We start from the raw sequence: 19,619 nt of genomic DNA, 5'->3' as shown, positions 1-19,619 counted from the left end.
CACAATATTACCATGTGTAATGCGGCTGTGCCAAACCAGACGCTCGCGGATTAAAAATAAACTCAATGCTTTAATGAACGCAGTGAGAGAACACAATGTACAAAAGCCAGGCCAGGTCAATACCGAGAAATCAAACACAGGAACGATGGCTAGACAAATCGTGGTCAGGAAACAGGCAATAGTCCAAGAACCGGGAATCAGAAAAGCACAGGCAAGATAAACACAAGGGCTAGGCAAATCGGAGTGGAAAAACAGGCGAGGATCGAGAAACTGGGACGCAAGAAAGACAAGCAAACAAACACAAGGGCTAAGCGAAACAGGAAGAAACCGGAAGGCAAAAAGGGTCATACACCGGTACAGGAACGCAATCAGAAATAGAACCGCTCAATAGGCTCACGAAAATGTGGAGGCAATACTGTGCAAAGGGTAAAACAAACAGAGGGGTATAAATACAGATATAAACAAAGAGGGACAGGTGATGATGCTTAGAACTCAGGGGAGCCACTCCTAGGAAGTGGCTCCAGGTTGGCCGATGGAGTGCACGTGGTAGTGACAGGTGTGTGAGGGGGATTGTGGGAAGTGGAGTCCTGAGTGTTCAGCGAGCCGGGGAGCGTGACACCATGAGTTTCATGTCATGGTATGTACAGACGTGGCCAAAAGTTTTGAGACTGACGCAACTTTTGGTTTTCACAAAGTTTGCTGCTTCAGTGTTTTTAGATCTTTTTGTCAGATGTTTCTACGGTATACTGAAGTACAATTATAAGCATTTCATAAGTTCCAAAGGCTTTTATTGATAAATACATCAAGTTTATGCAAAGAGTTAATAGTTACAGTGCTGACCCTTCTTTTTCAAGACTCCTGCAATTAAATAACTTTACCCCAGTCTTCTGCAGTCGGCAAAAAGTCCTGCAAAAAGTTATCTTCTCTGATGAAGCCCCCTTCAGATTGTTTGGGACATCTGGAAAAATGACTTTCTGGAGAAGAAAAGGTGAGCGCTACCATGAGTGTCATGCCAACAGTAAAGCATCCTCAGAGTATTCATGTGTGGGGTTGCTTCTCATCCAAGGGAGTGGGCTCACTCACAATTTTGGCTAAGAACGCTGCCATGAATAAAGAATGGTATCAGAACATCCTCCAAGAGCAACTTCTCCGAACGATCCAGGAGCAATTTGGTGATGCACAATGCTTTTTCCATGATGGCGCACCATCATGTCACAAGGCAAAAGTGGTAACTACCGTAAGCGACTCGGGGAACAAAACATTGAAATTTTGGGTCCATGGTCAGGAAACTCCCCAGATCTTAATCCCATCGAGAACCTGGGGTCAATCCTCAAAAAGCTGGTGGACAAACAAAAACCCCAAAATTGTGATAAACTCCAAGTGCTGATTATGCAAGAATGGGTTGCCATCAGTCAGGATTTGGCCCAGAAGCTGCAGGAGTCTTGAAAAAGAAGTGTCAACACTGTAAATATTGACTCGTTGCATAAACTTGATGTATTTGTCAAGAAAAGCCTTTGAAACTTATGAAATGCTTATACTTGTACTTCAGTACACCATAAGGGGTGTTTACATGGCAACTTTTACTCCGGTGTAGCACCGGGGCTGCCCCGGTAGAGCGTTCACACGGTACAAAAGTTATACTGGTGTAGCCCCTGAAAGCTGCTTAAACCGGTGCAAATCTAACCCTGCTCGGGAGTTGGTCTAAGAAATTTACTCCGGAGTAAATGCTAGTTTGCGGGGCAGCACCGATATGAAATGGGACGTCTGAACGCTACAGGGGTAGACTCGCTACGCGTGAGGAGAGTTGATTACATACGGGCATTGCATAATTTGCATCCTGGTATTTTGCGCTTCCAAAATGGCGAATATCAACAACAACAGAACTGCGTGTCTTCCAGTGTTGCCAGATTGGGCCGTTTTAAGTGCATTTTTGCGGATTTGAACATATTTTGGGCTGGAAAACGTCAGCAGTATCTGGCAACACTGGTGTCTTCATCCACGTTGCTTTCCCGGCGCTTGGTGATGCCATGACAACCGGGAAAAGGAAGTACATTTTCACGCATGCGCATATTTCATTTCCGCATTATTACTATCGTATAACACGGTCGCAAAAACTGCCGTGTGAACGCAAGTGGGGCTGCACCGGTGCTAACACGCTTCTCTCTAGTAAGCAGGTTTGTGACATGTGAACGCTCCACAAAATTTACACCGGTGTAAGATATATTGCAACAAAATACATCGGTGCAGCATCGATGCAAATATGTGCCGTGTGAACACCCCTATAGAAACATCTGACAAAAAGATCTAAAAACAATGAAGCAGCAAACTTTGTGAAAGACAAAAATTTGTGTCAGTCTCAAAACTTTTGGCCATGACTGTAAACATCTGACCACATATGTAAAGGAAAAGAGTTGATGATCCAAACGATATCGGATGTGGGTCGGTATCGCTGACACCATCTCTAGTGTTAAATAGTTTGTGCAATGTAACACTTTTTATTAAGGTTCAGTTACTAACATTGGTATAAATACATAGGTGATTATAGTAAATCGTGCACGCTGATTGGTCGAGAAATTCGGACTATTTCTTGATAATCACCTCGAATTACTCGGCAAAATGGCGGCCAATCACTCTGTCACCATAGTAAGGAAGAATTACAAATTCGAAAAGAAAATGCTGTTCCTGAAGGCACTAACGATGGTACGAAGTTTGGTCTAAAACTATTCAAAGGTAAGGTGGAACTGTGATTTATTTCATCGATTTCAAAACAAAGGATTTTATGTGACTCGGCGTAGATAAGTGACAAGTCTGCGCCATGCCATTATTACATTTGCATGCCACTTTTGAAAATTTTTTAATATGATTTAATTTTTTAAAATAACAACCCGTGTATTTATACTAAAACATTTATCCTCCTCAGGCTCAGTGAATATCGGTGAATAATCACCTCAACTTCGTCTCGCTTATTATTCACCGATATTCACTTCACCTTCGGCATGGTGGTGTTGTGGTTAGCACTTTTGCCCCACAGCAAGAAGGTTCTGGGTTCAGGTCCAGCAGCCGACGGGGGCCTTTCCGTGTGGAGTTTGCATGTTCTCCCCGTGTCTGTGCGGGTTTCCTCTGGGTGCTCCGGTTTCCCCCCAGAGCACATATATGAATAGCACATTATAGCTATATTTAAAGTTATGGAAAGTTCGCAAGAAAAGTTAATTCCTGTTATCAGTTATAGCTGTAAACAGTCATACCATCATCAGTCTCTCGCTCGATATTAAGAAGACAAAAAAGTGAAAAAGTGCAATCTCCTTTGTCCTGCAGACCTTACCATGAAGGAAAACTTACTTATCTCATCTCATTATCTGTAGCCGCTTTATCCTGTTCTACAGGGTCGCAGGCAAGCTGGAGCCTATCCCAGCTGACTACGGGCGAAAGGCGGGGTACACCCTGGACAAGTCGCCAGGTCATCACAGGGCTGATACATAGACACAGACAACCATTCACACTCACATTCACACCTACAGTCAATTTAGAGTCACCAGTTAACCTAACCTGCATGTCTTTGGACTGTGGGGGAAACCGGAGCACCCGGAGGAAACCCACGCGGACACGGGGAGAACATGCAAACTCCGCACGGAAAGGCCCTTGCCGGCCACGGGGCTCGAACCTGGACCTTCTTGCTGTGAGGCGACAGCGCTAACCACTACACCACCGTGCCGCCTAAAGGAGAACTGAAGGCAAATTTTTTTATCATCAAAATTCTATTTCTCTCATTTTATTAAATATTGGAATGCATTTTTGATCGCTATTTTGTCACTGCTATAGCAAGTTATGAGTGTTTGAAATATGCTCTGTAATATATCAGCCCATATGTCAAAGCAATGGCCGTAAATGAGATTCATTGAGACTTGTGCGAGACATCGTAGGACGGAAGTAAAATGTGCAGCGGAAATCAAAGTGACCGACATCTGACAACGTTGTCAAAAGACACGCCCGCCCTCTTTCGAATGCTGATGTAATCAAGCCGGAAGTTTTGTTTGTTTTGATAGCAATCAGGAAAGTTTGAAAAAAGTCGGCAGTAATCGTCATTTAAACTCGTTTTTGTGCAATATTTCGTTTGGAAAACAGTTTTCAAAATGGCGGCACTGACACCTGGCTGACACTTCTTCACGTTTCGAAGTCTCGCACAAGTCTCGTGAAGATCGCGCGGATAAGCGACACCTGCCGTGGACCAAACGAACTAAATTCAACATGGCTAAAAACCAAATAGGCCGATAAGTAGAATATTTAATTGCAATTAGTTGCCAGTACGAGTCACGATATAAGGTTACTAAAACCGAAAACGTAATTGAATAACACGTTAATTAAGAAATAAAGCAAGTTTAAAAATGACTTCAGTTCCCCTTTAAATAACATGCTTTTTAAAAATAATAATAACAATAATAATAACTAGAACTGTGAGTAAACTCACTATAGAATATCCCCCGCTCGCAACAAAACTTGTCAACTGGGACTGTGTGTGAACTTAAAAAACGATACCCCTGCAACACCATGATTCAAATTCCTATTAGTCATTCATCTCAATAATATATGGGGTCTAAATCCATTTAGTACAATTTTATGGAGTGGAACACCAGCCACATCACCAGATAATGACACATGTTTAATAAATAAGCATCTTTAAGACCTTGGTTCGGGATTATTTTCCTTCGTGCACATCTTCAGGTGGTACACTGCAGCTGTGTAAAGTTTTATCAAAATCTATCACACCGTTTAGGAGGAGTTGCACTTACGAGACACATGGACGGACAGATGTGATTCCTATATACCCCTATATACGCAAACAAAGTTGGGGGGGGTGTAATAATAGGGGGAAGCCATAGCCTAATGGTTAGAGAAGCAGCTCTGGGACCAAAAGGTCGCTGGTTCGATTCCCTAGACCTGCAGGACTTGTCGAAGTGCCCTTGAGCAAGGCATGTAATCCTCAACTGCTCTGGCAAAAGTGGTGGCGTACATTGTGTCTGATTAGCCAAAGGAAAACTGATGATGTGATTATCAGTTCAGGTGGTGCCCGGTCAAAACTATGACAAGCCTCAACAATTTGCCTGACCAAGATGTTCGGGCACACCTATTTTAGCGAGTTAGGCCCGTTCGGGCACACCTATGGTCGGCTTCTTTAAGCACAAAAATGATTTTCAAGCGAGTACGTTACAAAAAACAAGCTGTATTAACCAGCATCCTCGCCTCCCCTGTGATCGCAGTTTTGTTTTTTTTTCTTCCTGATTTGTAACGACGATCCTGATTGGCTCGCTTCAGGCGTGCGTGCGCATTTCTACTTTTCATCACTACTGGTGCCCTCTACGTTTTCCAGGGTTGACTTCAGGATGTCCACATATACATGTAAAAAAAGCTAGTGGTAAGTACATTCAGTGAATGGAAAGACATGCTTTTGTGCCTCAAAGAGTAAAGCACACCCTCTACAGTAAATATATATCATTTACATCATGAATTATCCCATAGATCAATCTATCTTACCCCATTTCTAAACAACTGCAAATTCCAAGATCAGTTCAAACAATTGTATCCAAGTTATTGTGAGGTGTAGTCACTTTGCCAAGCCACTTTGCTTCAAGACAACCCAAACTGTCACCCTCAGCTGAACGGAAATTGGTTTGGATGGTCAGGAACAACCTGGGAACCACCATGAACTGGAAGCTGATGGATCACTGTCTACAGTTCAGATCACCATGGACTAAGAGGCTGCTATCCAAGAAATAACCCCCTGCTCCAAAATTGACACCTTCAAGCTTAACTGAAGTTTGAAACTGACCACACAGACAAAGAAAAGGCCTTCTGGAGGAAAGCTGTATGGTCAGATAAGACAAAGATTGAGTTGTTTGGCCACAATGACCACCATGTACAGAGAGACACTGTACCAGCTGGTGGTGGTGGTGGTAGGATCATCATGCTCTGGGGCTGTTTTGCTGCCAGTGGAACTGGATCATTACACAAAGTGGATGGAATAATGAAGAAGGAGGACTACCGCAAAATTCTTCAGCATAAACCATCAGAAACTTGAACATGACTTGGGACTTACAACAGGATAATGAACCCAAACACTCATCAGAGCTGGTTGTGGAAGATAAAGCAGGCTAATATTAAGCTTAAAGCAAGTCCTGACTTCAACCCTATTGAAAATATATGGACCGTACTTATAAATCGAGTTCATGACAAGAAAAAAAAAAAAAAACATTTAATTGAACTCTACCAATTCTACCATGAAGAGTCGTGAAATATCCAACCAGAATTCTGCCAGAAGCTTGTTCATGGTGAATCTTGCGAAGAGACATTTTACCCAAATATTAGGTGTGCTGTATGTGTATTTTTGACCTTGTGTTGATTTCAGAAAACCCAAAGAAAATTAAAACTCGTGCACCAAATTCTAGTGTTTTTTTTTTATCAAGATGTATGCTGTACATTCTGCCATAGAAAAAGAACAATTCAGAGAAATTACTGAAATCCCAAATATTGCCATGACTTTCAAATCCAAGGCAAGTTTATTTATATAGCACATTTCATACACAATGGCAGTTCAATGTGCTTTACAGAAGTAAAAATAAAAACAGTAAACAATAGAGAAATAAAATTACATAAAATAATTTTATTTTTATTCTAAAACAAAAGAATTAAAAGAATTAAAAGAAAATAATAAGAATTAAACAATAGTAGAAATAAAATAATAAAATGAAGTAGAAATAGGAGGAGAAAAAAAAGAAACCAGCAGAATAGAAAAAAGAATAAAATAGAATAAATTTAAAATTAAAGTAAATTTAAAACATGCAGAGAAAGTAAAAATTATTTAAAAAAAAAGAAGACAATATTAATTATTTAACAGAAAGCATCTGAAAACAGCTTGGTCATTAACCTAGATTTAAAACTGCCAACAGCAGGAGCATTTTTAATGTCCTCTGGGAGTTGGTTCCATAGCTGTACTGCATAGTAGCTAAAAGCTACTGTATCCAAGATGACATTCACGTCACTGTATGTAAACTTCTGACCACAACTGTATATGATATTGATTTATGTTTCATGTTTTCAGGGCTTGTCTTGTTCTTCTGTTGCAGAAATAAATGTTTTTTAAAAACATGTACTTTTGCCTAAATAACTCAATTATACCCCTGGAAAACATATCAGTGTTGCCTTGAACCGTGTACTTGAAAGCTTGTCGAAATACCGCAAAATTTTAGGGCAAAAGGAAATTCAAGGAGGGCAAAAAATTTTTAAGGTCATAAGGGGCCAAAAGTTAACGTTGAGGCTCGTAGAATAATAATAATGTTTTACTATTAGTGTTAAATTATGAGAATAATCTTCTTCTAGCTGTTCCCATTAGGGGTCGCCACAGCAGACATATGAATATGCCACGCTTATGAATATATACGGTAGAACAAGCACACTAATATAAACCTGTATTACCATCTGAGATGCTGTTACAGAAAATTAATCAGCACTTTCCCACTGGCCAACTGCTATAGTATACGAGGATTAAGACACTTCTAACAGGATGTGCAGTTCTTTAGAAATACAACCCCGATTCCAAAAAAGTTGGGACAAAGTACAAATTGTAAATAAAAACAGAATGCAATGATGTGGAAGTTTCAAAATTCCATCTTTTATTCAGAATAGAACATAGATGACATATCAAATGTTTAAACTGAGAAACTGTATCATTTAAAGAGAAAAATTAGGTGATTTTAAATTTCATGACAACAACACATCTCAAAAAAGTTGGGACAAGGCCATGTTTACCACTGTGAGACATCCCCTTTTCTCTTTACAACAGTCTGTAAACGTCTGGGGACTGAGGAGACAAGTTGCTCAAGTTTAGGGATAGGAATGTTAACCCATTCTTGTCTAATGCAGGATTCTAGTTGCTCAACTGTCTTAGGTCTTTTTTGTCGTATCTTCCGTTTTATGATGTGCCAAATGTTTTCTATGGGTGAAAGATCTGGACTGCAGGCTGGCCAGTTCAGTACCCGGACCCTTCTTCTACGCAGCCATGATGCTGTAATTGATGCAGTATGTGGTTTGGCGTTGTCATGTTGGAAAATGCAAGGTCGTCCCTGAAAGAGACGTCGTCTGGATGGGAGCATATGTTGCTCTAGAACCTGGATATACCTTTCAGCATTGACGGTGTCTTTCCAGATGTGTAAGCTGCCCATGCCACACGCACTAATGCAACCCCATACCATCAGAGATGCAGGCTTCTGAACTGAGCACTGATAACAACTTGGGTCGTCCTTCTCCTCTTTAGTCCGAATGACACGGCGTCCCTGATTTCCATAAAGAACTTCAAATTTTGATTCGTCTGACCACAGAACAGTTTTCCACTTTGCCACAGTCCATTCTAAATGAGCCTTGGCCCAGAGAAGACATCTGCACTTCTGGATCATGTTTAGATACGGCTTCTTCTTTGAACTATAGAGTTTTAGCTGGCGACGGCGGATGGCACGGTGAATTGTGTTCACAGATAATGTTCTCCTGAAATATTCCTGAGCCCATTTTGTGATTTCCAATACAGAAGCATGCCTGTATGTGATGCAGTGCCGTCTAAGGGCCCGAAGATCACAGGCACCCAGTATGGTTTTCCGGCCTTGACCCTTACGCACAGACATTCTTCCAGATTAGAAAATAGTCAAAATACAGAAAAGCCGATGAATGAGTAGGGGTGTACAAACTTTTCACTGGTACTGTAAAAAAAGATCACAAATACGTCTCACATGTAAGTATTTATTCACTGTCCCAGCAACTTCCCTTGTCAGTGGTGAACAAATGATGATGATATTATGCACTGTAGATGATGATGATATGTTCAAACTCTTTGCAATTTTACACTGTCGAACTCCTTTCTGATATTGCTCCACTATTTGTCGGCGCAGAATTAGGGGGATTGGTGATCCTCTTCCCATCTTTACTTCTGAGAGCCGCTGCCACTCCAAGATGCTCTTTTTATACCCAGTCATGTTAATGACCTATTGCCAATTGACCTAATGAGTTGCAATTTAGTCCTCCAGCTGTTCCTTTTTTGTACCTTTAACTTTTCCAGCCTCTTATTGCCCCTGTCCCAACTTTTTTGAGATGTGTTGCTGTCATGAAATTTCAAATGAGCCAATATTTGGCATGAAATTTCAAAATGTCTCACTTTTGACATTTGATATGTTGTCTATGTTCTATTGTGAATACAATATCAGTTTTTGAGATTTGTAAATTACTGCATTCCATTTTTATTCACAATTTGTACTTTGTCCCAACTTTTTTGGAATCGGGGTTGTAAACAGTTTTAGGTTGGTAACAGTAACTCCGCTACATATCAGACTGCATCAAGTCCTTCTATCACTGATGATTTATTATTATTATTTTTTTAATAACAGCATACAGCTATGCATTTTATTCCTTGCATAAACTATTCAAATAAAATCAGTGAATCTCGAAAATCTAATATACAACAAAGACCCAGGCTTCGACCCTAAATCTTCCGTCACAGCTGGCCTGCATGGCTGCTTTTTGTCCTGGCGGCAGTGCGGAATGTTCTTTCTTCAAGAAATGACAGATGTTGTCAGGCAGCTTACCGTTTCGAAGGCAGAAAAGTCAGGCATTTCCTCAATAACACCAGCACGTTGTCAGGAAGCTCCTGGAACACACATGGACTCTCTAATTAGTAACAGGCTACATCATGAACATGGCCAAGAAAAGAGGCATCGAGTGGATGTTTATTGTACAAAACGGAGGCGTCGATCTGGATCAGTGAACGGTTACACTCACTTTAATGACATCCAGGCATCCGTGCTCCTCAGCAAGCACCGTCACGATGTCATCCATGCAACCTGCAGAGAAGGTCAGCACCATTGATCCTGTCAAACTCGAAAAATAACACGACGACGAAGCCGATTTGTGCTGAGAAAACTGTTGAACCCTCATGTCTGGGCCACCGTTTAGGCCTTTTTGCCTTTCATTTTATCCCAATACACATATCACAGGTCATCTTAAAACATTCAACAGAGCAATTACTAGGAAAAACACTAAAAATAGCTTGACAATGACCTTTCCTATGCTGACAAGTTTTTGTATTATTTAGCCTCCAAAGTGCTGTCGATTTTAACACATCCACTAGATCACTGTCAGGTCACAATGGCTTGAATATAATCGCTGTAATATAAATGCATATATATATATATATATATATATATATATATATATATATATATATATATATATATACACACACTGATATATATATCAGTGTTCTCCACTACCTGAAGTTATACAGTGGGGCAAAAAAGTATTTAGTCAGCCACCAATTGTGCAAGTTCTCCCACTTAAAAAGATGAGAGAGGCCTGTAATTTTCATCATAGGTATACCTCAACTATGAGAGACAGAATGGGGGGAAAGAATCCAGGAAATCACATTGCAGGATTTTTAATGAATTAATTGGTAAATTCCTCGGTAAAATAAGTATTTGGTCACCTACAAACAAGCAAGATTTCTGGCTCTCACAGACCTGTAACAACTTCTTTAAGAGGCTCCTCTGTCCTCCACTCGTTACCTGTATTAATGGCACCTGTTTGAACTCGTTATCAGTATAAAAGACGCCTGTCCACAACCTCAAACAGTCACACTCCAAACTCCACTATGGCCAAGACCAAAGAGCTGTCAAAGGACACCAGAAACAAAATTGTAGACCTGCACCAGGCTGGGAAGACTGAATCTGCAATAGGTAAGCAGCTTGGTGTGAAGAAATCAACTGTGGGAGCAATTATTAGAAAATGGAAGACATACAAAACCACTGATAATCTCCCTCGATCTGGGGCTCCACGCAAGATCTCACCCCGTGGGTGAACAATATAGTGTATATACACACCGATCAGCCATAGCATTAAAACCACTGAGAGGTGACAGGAATAACATTGATTATCCCATTACAATGGCACCTGTCAAAGGGTGAGATATATTCAGCAGCAAGACAAGACAAGAGAACAGTCAGTTCTTGAAGTTGATGTGTTGGAAGCAGGAAAAATGGGCAAGTGTAAGGATCCGAGCGACTTTTGACAAGGGTCAAATTGTGATGGCTAGATGACTGGGTCTGAGTATCTCCAAAATGGCACATCTTATGGGGTGTTCCCAGTATGCAGTGGTTAGTACTGAACAAAAGTGGTCCAAGGAAGGACAACCGGTGAACTGGTGACAGGGTCATGGGTGTCAAAGGCTCAGTGATTCGCATGGGGCACGAAGGCTAGTGCATATGGTCCGATCCCACAGACGAGCTACTGTAGCACAAACTGCTGAAAAAGTTAATGTTGACACCTTTTTGTTTTCACCAGCACTAACTTTTTCAGCAGCTTGTGCTACAGTAGACCATATGGGCTAACCTTCGTTCCCCATGTGAATCAATGAGCCTTTGACAGCCATGACCCTGTCACCGGTTGTCCTTCATTGAACCACTTTCAGTAGGTACAAACCAGTGCATACTGGGAACGCCCCACAAGATGCATCACTTCAGAGATGCTCAGACCATCTAGCCATCACAATTTGGCCCTTATCAAAGTCGTTCAGATCCTTACACTCGCCCATTTTTCCTGCTTCCAACACATCGACTTTGAGAACTGACTGACTGATATATACACACACAGAGTTGTGGTCAGAAGTTTACATACAGTAACATGAATGTCATGGCAATATTTGGGCTTTCAGTAATTTCTCTGAACTCTTCTTTTTCTGTGGCACAATGACTGTACAGCGTACATCTTTAATTAAAAAAAACCCACTAGAATTTAGTGCACAAGTTTTAATTTTCTTTGGGTTTTCTGAAATCAACACAGGGTCAAAAATATACATACAACACACCTAATATTTGGGTAAAATGCCTCTTCACAAGATTCACCTTGACCAAACATTTTTTGGTTTACCATGAACAAGCTTCTGGTAGAATTCTGGTTGGATATTTCACGACTCTTCATGGTAGAATTCAATTATTTTTTTTTTTCTCTTGGCATGGACTTGCCTTATAAGCACAGTCCATATATTTTCAATAGGGTTGAAGTCAGGACTTGTTTTAAGCTTAATGTTAGCCTGCTTTAACCTCCACAACCAGCTCTGATGCGTGTTTGGGTTCACTGTCCTGTTGTGTCATGTTCAAGTTTCTGATGGTTTATGCTGAAGAATTCTGAGGTAGTCCTCCTTCATTATTCCATCCACTTTGTGTAATGATCCAGTTCCACTGGCAGCAAAACAGCCCCAGAGCATGATGATCCTACCACCACCACCAGCTGGTACAGTGTCCCTCTGTACATGGTGGTCATTGTGGCCAAACAACTCAATCTTTGTCTTATCTGATCATACAGCTATCCTCCAGAAGGCCTTTTCTTTGTCTGTGTGGTCAGTTTCAAACTTCAGTTAAGCTAGAAGGTGTCAATTTTGGAGCAGGGGGTTATTTCTTGGATAGCAGCCTCTTAGTCCATGGTGATCTGAACTGTAGACAGTGATCCATCCGTTTCCAGTTCATGGTGGTTCCCAGGTTGTTCCTGGCCATCCAAACCAATTTCCGTTCAGCTGAGGGTGACAGTTTGGGTTTTCTTGAAGCAAAGTGGCTTGGCAAAGTGACTTACACCTCACAATAACTTGGATACAATTGTTTGAACTGATCTTGGAATTTGCAGTTGTTTAGAAATGGCTCCAAGAGACATTCCGAAGTTGTGTATATCGGTGATCATCTTTCTCAGATCTGCACTGAGCTCCTTGGACTTCCCTATTTTACTGTGTGTTGGTCAATCCAATGAGTGCTGTAACCAGACCCTTTTTATGAAGGCACAGAGAAGCTACCAGCTGTAGTCAATCGTGATCACTAACAGGAAGTTAAGAAACCTCAGCCTTGGCAAGATAAGAGACATTTTGGAAGTTTCAGCACCTCTGAATTAATAATCCAAGTGAGCGCATGTACATTTTTAACCCGGTATGCATAATTTTGACCCTGTGTTGATTTCAGAAAACCCAAAGAAAATTTGTGCACCAAATTCTAGTGTTTTTTTTTTAATTAAAGATGTATGCTTTACAATCATTCTCCCACAGAAAAATAACAGTTCAGAGAAATTACTGAAAGCCCAAATATTGCCATGACATTCATATTCAAGATGACATTCATGTCACTGTATGTAAACTTCTGACCACAACTGTATACAAACACACTAGGGTGGAGCTTAAATGACAGAAAATTGTTTTTTCATTCATTTTATTTGGTCTTACCCCCGAACATGTTCCATTTCTCCTAAAAAACATGTAGACAAAGTTTTGTGCATTATATCTTAAATTTTAACGGTTCGAAGTCCTGTACAAGTCTCGTGAAGATCGCGCGGATAAGTGACACCTGCTGTGGACCAAATGAACTAAATTCAACACGGCTACAAACCGAATAGGCCGATAAGTATAATATTTAATTGCAATTAGTTGCCAATACGAGTCACGATATAGGGTTACTAAAACCGAAAACGTAATTGTATAACACGTTAATTAAGAAATAAAGCAAGTTTAAAAATGACTTCGGTTCCCCTTTAATTGTGGCGGACTTTATGGCTTGGCTGCCAAAGTTCGTGCTGATTCAGCGACCAGTTAAATTTCTTCATTTTTGTTAATATTTTACCAGAATTATATACATCAAATTAGGTGGTAAGATGGTCATATTTAATAAATTTAAAAATTAGCTCCACCCTAATACACACACACACAATGATTCTGATCAGCCGTCAAATAGGAACTTTTCAGTGAGAAACAATGTGAAACAGTGTGTGTGATCTTACCCAAGGTGATGATGAACTTTAATCTCTCGCTTATTTCAATGTTCTGTAAAACCTGTCTGCCCTGTTGGGGGGGAATAAATAAATAAATACGTCACATGATTTTAATTCATATTGAAAAACAAATCTGTTACACTTCAAAAATGTCACTGAGTATTTGTGAGATGTGAAGAACTTTGTACTAAACTGAAAGCTCACTGACAGAAAAACATTCGGGGGAAAAAAGAACATAAAGACAAAAAACTGCTTTCCTCTTGGGAAAAACCATGACTACAGCTGAGAAAGTGAAAGAAAAATAACTCAATAAAAGCGCATACAGCACAGAGTTCAAACAGAAGCATCCCCAAAGACCACACGTCAGTCTTAGGCCCTGAGGGTAAAGGGACTTCGCTGAGTGAGGGATCTGTGGATTGGAACATGCCCTGGGCGATAACCTCGGGAGCAAGGTAAGATGGATACCTGAACACACACAGAGACAGAGAGAAACGATTAGAGAGATGACATAAACATCAGTGGCATTAAAGGAATACTCCAGTGGTTTTTGTTTATTTATTTGTTTAACTGATCTCGATCTACTACATCTGTCGCATGTGTGTGATTAACAGAAATAATGTTGACGCGTTTACTTGGACTGAAAATCCGTTTCCCCAAAACTCGCTCTAATGCAACTCTAAGAGCAGTCGTTGAATTCCAACCCCGATTCCAAAAAAGTTGGGAAAAAGTACAAATTGTAAATAAAAACGGAATGCAATGATGTGGAAGTTTCAAAATTCCATATTTTATTCAGAATAGAACATAGATGACATATCAAATGTTTAAACTGAGAAAATATATCATTTACAGAGAAAAATTAGGTGATTTTAAATTTCATGACAACAACACATCTCAAAAAAGTTGGGACAAGGCCATGTTTACCACTGTGAGACATCCCCTTTTCTCTTTACAACAGTCTGTAAACGTCTGGGGACTGAGGAGACAAGTTGCTCAAGTTTAGGGATAGGAATGTTAACCCATTCTTGTCTAATGTAGGATTCTTGTTGCTCAACTGTCTTAGGTCTTTTTTGTCGTATCTTCCGTTTTATGATGCGCCAAATGTCTTCTATGGGTGAAAGATCTGGACTGCAGGCTGGCCAGTTCAGTACCCGGACCCTTCTTCTACGTAGCCATGATGCTGTAATTGATGCAGTATGTGGTTTGGCATTGTCATGTTGGAAAATGCAAGGTCTTCCCTGAAAGAGACGTCGTCTGGATGGGAGCATATGTTGCTCTAGAACCTGGATATACCTTTCAGCATTGATGGTGTCTTTCCAGATGTGTAAGCTGCCCATGCCACACGCACTAATGCAACCCATACCATCAGAGATGCAGGCTTCTGAACTGAGCACTGATAACAACTTGGGTCGTCCTTCTCCTCTTTAGTCCGAATGACACGGCGTCCCTGATTTCCATAAAGAACTTCAAATTTTGATTCGTCTGACCACAGAACAGTTTTCCACTTTGCCACAGTCCATTTTAAATGAGCCTTGGCCCAGAGAAGACGTCTGCACTTCCGGATCGTGTTTAGATACGGCTTCTTCTTTGAACTATAGAGTTTTAGCTGGCAACGGCGGATGGCACGATGAATTGTGTTCACAGATAATGTTCTCTGGAAATATTCCTGAGCCCATTTTGTGATTTCCAATACAGAAGCATGCCTGTATGTGATGCAGTGCCGTCTAAGGGCCCGAAGATCACGGGCACCCAGTATGGTTTTCCGGCCTTGACCCTTACGCACAGAGATTCTTCCAGATTCTCTGAATCTTTTGATGATATTATGCACTGTAGATGATGATATGTTCAAACTCTTTGCAATTTTACACTGTCGAACTCCTTTCTGATATTGCTCCACTATTTGTCGGTGCAGAATTAGGGGGATTGGTGATCCTCTTCCCATCTTTACTTCTGAGAGCCGCTGCCACTCCAAGATGCTCTTTTTATACCCAGTCATGTTAATGACCTATTGCCAATTGACCTAATGAGTTGCAATTTGGTCCTCCAGCTGTTCCTTTTTTGTACCTTTAACTTTTCCAGCCTCTTATTGCCCCTGTCCCAACTTTTTTGAGATGTGTTGCTGTCATGAAATTTCAAATGAGCCAATATTTGGCATGAAATTTCAAAATGTCTCACTTTCGACATTTGATATGTAGTCTATGTTCTATTGTGAATACAATATCAGTTTTTGAGATTTGTAAATTATTGCATTCCGTTTTTATTTACAATTTGTACTTTGTCCCAACTTTTTTGGAATCGGGGTTGTCCATCAGTGAACATTTACGCAAAATTACTGAAATACTTTCACTCAGTTTTCAAACATATTTCTTTATTAGGCCTTAAATCACACTACCGCTCGCGATGGGTTTGCAAATACTTGGTGATAAAAAATTGCTCGCATCACCACCAATAGTGTGATGCACGTTGAATGGTCTCCGAACTCCACGTTGTTTTTTGTTGTGTCTCTGCCTCGTGAGTGGCCAAAAACATCGCGAAAAATTTCAGTGCATGCAATAAAAGTTGGTGGTGATGTTTTCGTCGGTAAACTAAGCGGCAAATACTCATAGATGGGTTTAGGAATACTTCCTGAAGCTCAGGGAATCTTCGTCAAGCCTCTTGAAATGCATTTGTCTCGAATCCATGTCCGTGATGCTCACGGAAGCCTCATCAACACAGCGGCTTGGCATCGCTTAACCTTCGCCGAGATTTAAAAAGTGTGTTTACGTTCGGGGATCCTTCAGAGCGCGTTGTGCATGTGCTTGGGACCCAGTCGTTATGGGAAACACTTGATGCTGATTTGAGCGCAATTAGGATGCGCATATACAGTACACAAGGACGCTGTTTTCACAGAGGCTTTGTGAAGTATTCCGTCAGGTATGCGGTGGTAGACGGGTCTAAGTGCAGGAAGAGGAGTGTTTATTAGCAGGCGTGATATTTACAAAAAACAAAACACAAATGAAACCAGAGTCATAAACATGGCAAGAAACAAGCGTGACCATGATAATGATAACACTTCGAAAAGCCTCTGTATCCTTATATGCGCGTGCTGATTGCACTCAAAGCAGCATCAGGCGTTTCCCATAACGGCGGTTTCCTGTGAGCGAGCGCGGCCGCTCGAGTGTGCGAAGGTGTGACAGTCAAGTGTTCGCCTGCTACGTGACCACAACTTTTAGCTCAGCCGTATATCGCCATGCATCGTCACCAAAACGCCTCATTTTCATCCCTAACCATCGCAAAGCATCACGAGCTGTTGTGTGACAATAGCTTTAGGCGCAAAATCTGTACAATCCATCATTTCAGAAATTTTTCAAAGACAGGAATTTGTGCCGTAACCAGAGCTAGTTTTGATTGCATGTTGCTCCAGTTTAAAATTCATTGGCTAAACCTCCATAAGAACACCTTCAGTAAGGTGGAGGTGGAGGGCGGCCCCATGTGGACAGTTGGGGGGTCACGCCTGGAGGACGCTCTGGACTCTTGCAGTGGTGCTTTTGTGGCTGGGGACTGCGGTCGACTTGCCGACTTTGGGACTGCGGTTGCCGTGAACGGTTTTGCACTCGGGTTTCCGTCGGTGGGGGGTTTATAGCATCAACGAAGCTGACTTTATGTTAGGACTGTTAATGTTATAGTCATGTTGTCTGTTGTTGCCCAAATGAGGATGGGTTCCCTTTTGAGTCTGGTTCCTCTCGAGGTTTCTTCCTTGTGTCGTCTGAGGGAGTTTTTCCTTGCCACCGTCGCCACAGGCTTGCTCATTGGGGATAGATTAGGGATAAAATTAGCTCATGTTTTAAGTTGTTCAAATTCTGTAAAGCTGCTTTGCGACAATGTTTATTGTTAAAAGCGCTATACAAATAAACTTGACTTGATTTTCTCTTCTGAAGGTCTTATCCGAAGATCCAAGTTTAATGGTGGTTGTTTTGAATTTGTGTTGTATAGTTACTAACGTTTATCGCCAAGTTCAACATCTGCCCTTAGACTTTCGTTATAAGTAAGTTTGCAGTGAACAGCTTTTCTGATTCTTATAGTACAGGAAAATGTTGAAATTCTAGTTCACGCTAATCACACAGAGACTACTTTGACTTGTCTTAGGAAATGATGCGACATTTATGAAATGTAAAGAAAGCTTGCGAGCATTTCCAAAGTACAATCTGGCACGGAGTCATGATTTCAGTGACAACGTGAAACCTGAATTCAGAATTTCTCCATTCTAGATAAAAATATGGATGGATAAACCCAAACAGCTGGCTTGAGGGATTCCTCAGACCAATCCTATGACTAGTCGTCTGACATTACAGTATTTCAGTTTCCCTCTTACAACTTGACTTCCTATCTATAGTTAGTTCCAAATAACAGAACAAACAAAAAAAAAAGAACAAAACGGCTGCATCATCTCGTCTCGTCTCGTCTTCTTCCGCTTTATCCGGGACCGGGTCGCGGAGGCAGCAGTCTAAGCAGGGAAGCCCAAACTTCCCTTTCCCCAGACACCTCGGCCAGCTCCTCGGGAAGAACACCGAGGCGTTCCCAGGCCAGCCGAGAGACATAGTCCCTCCAGCGTGTCCTGGGTCTTCCCCGGGGCCTCCTCCCAGGGGGACATGCCTGGAACACCTCCCCAGGGAGGCGTCCAGGAGGCATCCGAAAAAGATGCCCGAGCCACCTCAGCTGATTCCTCTTGATGTGGAGCAGCAGCGGCTCTACTCCGAGCTCCTCCCGAGTGACTGTGCTTCTCACCCTATCTCTAAGGGAGCGCCCAGCCACCCTGCGAAGGAAACTCATTTCGGCCGCTTGTATCCGCGATCTTGTCCTTTCGGTCATTACCCAAAGCTCATGACCATAGGTGAGAGTCGGAACGTAGATCGACCGGTAAATTGAGAGCTTCGCCTTTTGGCTCAGCTCCTTCACCACAACGGACCGGTAAAGCGACCGCATCACTGCGGAGGCTGCACCGATCCGCCTGTCGATCTCACGCTCCATCCTTCCCTCACTCGTGAACAAGATCCCGAGATACTTAAACTCCTCCACTTGAGGCAGAACTTCTCCACCAACCTGGAGAGGGCAAGCCACCCTTTTCCGGTCGAGAACCATGGCCTCGGACTTGGAGGTGCTGATTCTCATCCCAGCCGCTTCACACTCGACTGCAAACCGCCCCAGTGCATGCTGAAGGTCCTGGTTTGAAGAAGCCAACAGGACAACATCATCCGCAAAAAGCAGAGATGAAATCCTGTGGTTCCCAAACAGGATTCCTTCTGGCCCCTGGCTACGCCTAGAAATTCTGTCCATAAAAATTATGAACAGAACCGGTGACAAAGGGCAGCCCTGCCGGAGTCCAACATGCACTGGGAACAGGTCTGACTTACTGCCGGCAATGCGAACCAGACTCCTGCTCCGTTCGTACAGGGACCGGACAGCCCTTAGCAAAGAGCCCCGAACCCCATACTCCCGAAGCACCCCCCACAGAATACTACGGGGGACACGGTCGAATGCCTTCTCCAGATCCACAAAGCACATGTGGACTGGTTGGGCAAACTCCCATGAACCCTCGAGCACCCTATGAAGGGTATAGAGTTGGTCCAGTGTTCTGCGACCAGGACGAAAACCGCATTGTTCCTCCTGGATCCGAGGTTCGACTATTGGTCGAATTCTCCTCTCCAGTACCCTGGAGTAAACCTTCCCTGGGAGGCTGAGAAGTGTGATTCCCCTATAATTGGGGCACACTCTCCGGTCCCCTTTCTTAAAAAGAGGGACCACCACCCCAGTCT

The 19,619-nt window shown here is 42.0% G+C and overlaps 1 protein-coding gene across 1 annotated transcript in view; it reads right to left on the bottom strand.

Moving 5' to 3' along the window:
• tbck (TBC1 domain containing kinase) overlaps positions 1-19,619 on the bottom strand; it is a 297,287-nt gene that overhangs the window by 216,486 nt on the left and 61,182 nt on the right. Inside the window, exons 6-9 of the mRNA XM_060926464.1 lie at positions 14,154-14,295; positions 13,840-13,900; positions 9,814-9,875; positions 9,621-9,682 (exon numbers count right to left, since the gene is read on the bottom strand). Of these exons, the coding sequence (XP_060782447.1) occupies positions 9,621-9,682; positions 9,814-9,875; positions 13,840-13,900; positions 14,154-14,295 (327 nt within the window). The remainder of the gene's footprint in view (positions 1-9,620; positions 9,683-9,813; positions 9,876-13,839; positions 13,901-14,153; positions 14,296-19,619) is intronic.

The sequence above is a fragment of the Neoarius graeffei genome, chromosome 7, assembly GCF_027579695.1.
Source record: "Neoarius graeffei isolate fNeoGra1 chromosome 7, fNeoGra1.pri, whole genome shotgun sequence".
NCBI classification, from domain to species: Eukaryota; Metazoa; Chordata; class Actinopteri; order Siluriformes; family Ariidae; genus Neoarius; species Neoarius graeffei.
Note: the sequence above shows the minus strand (reverse complement) of the source record. Positions and strands in the feature narration are given on the sequence as shown.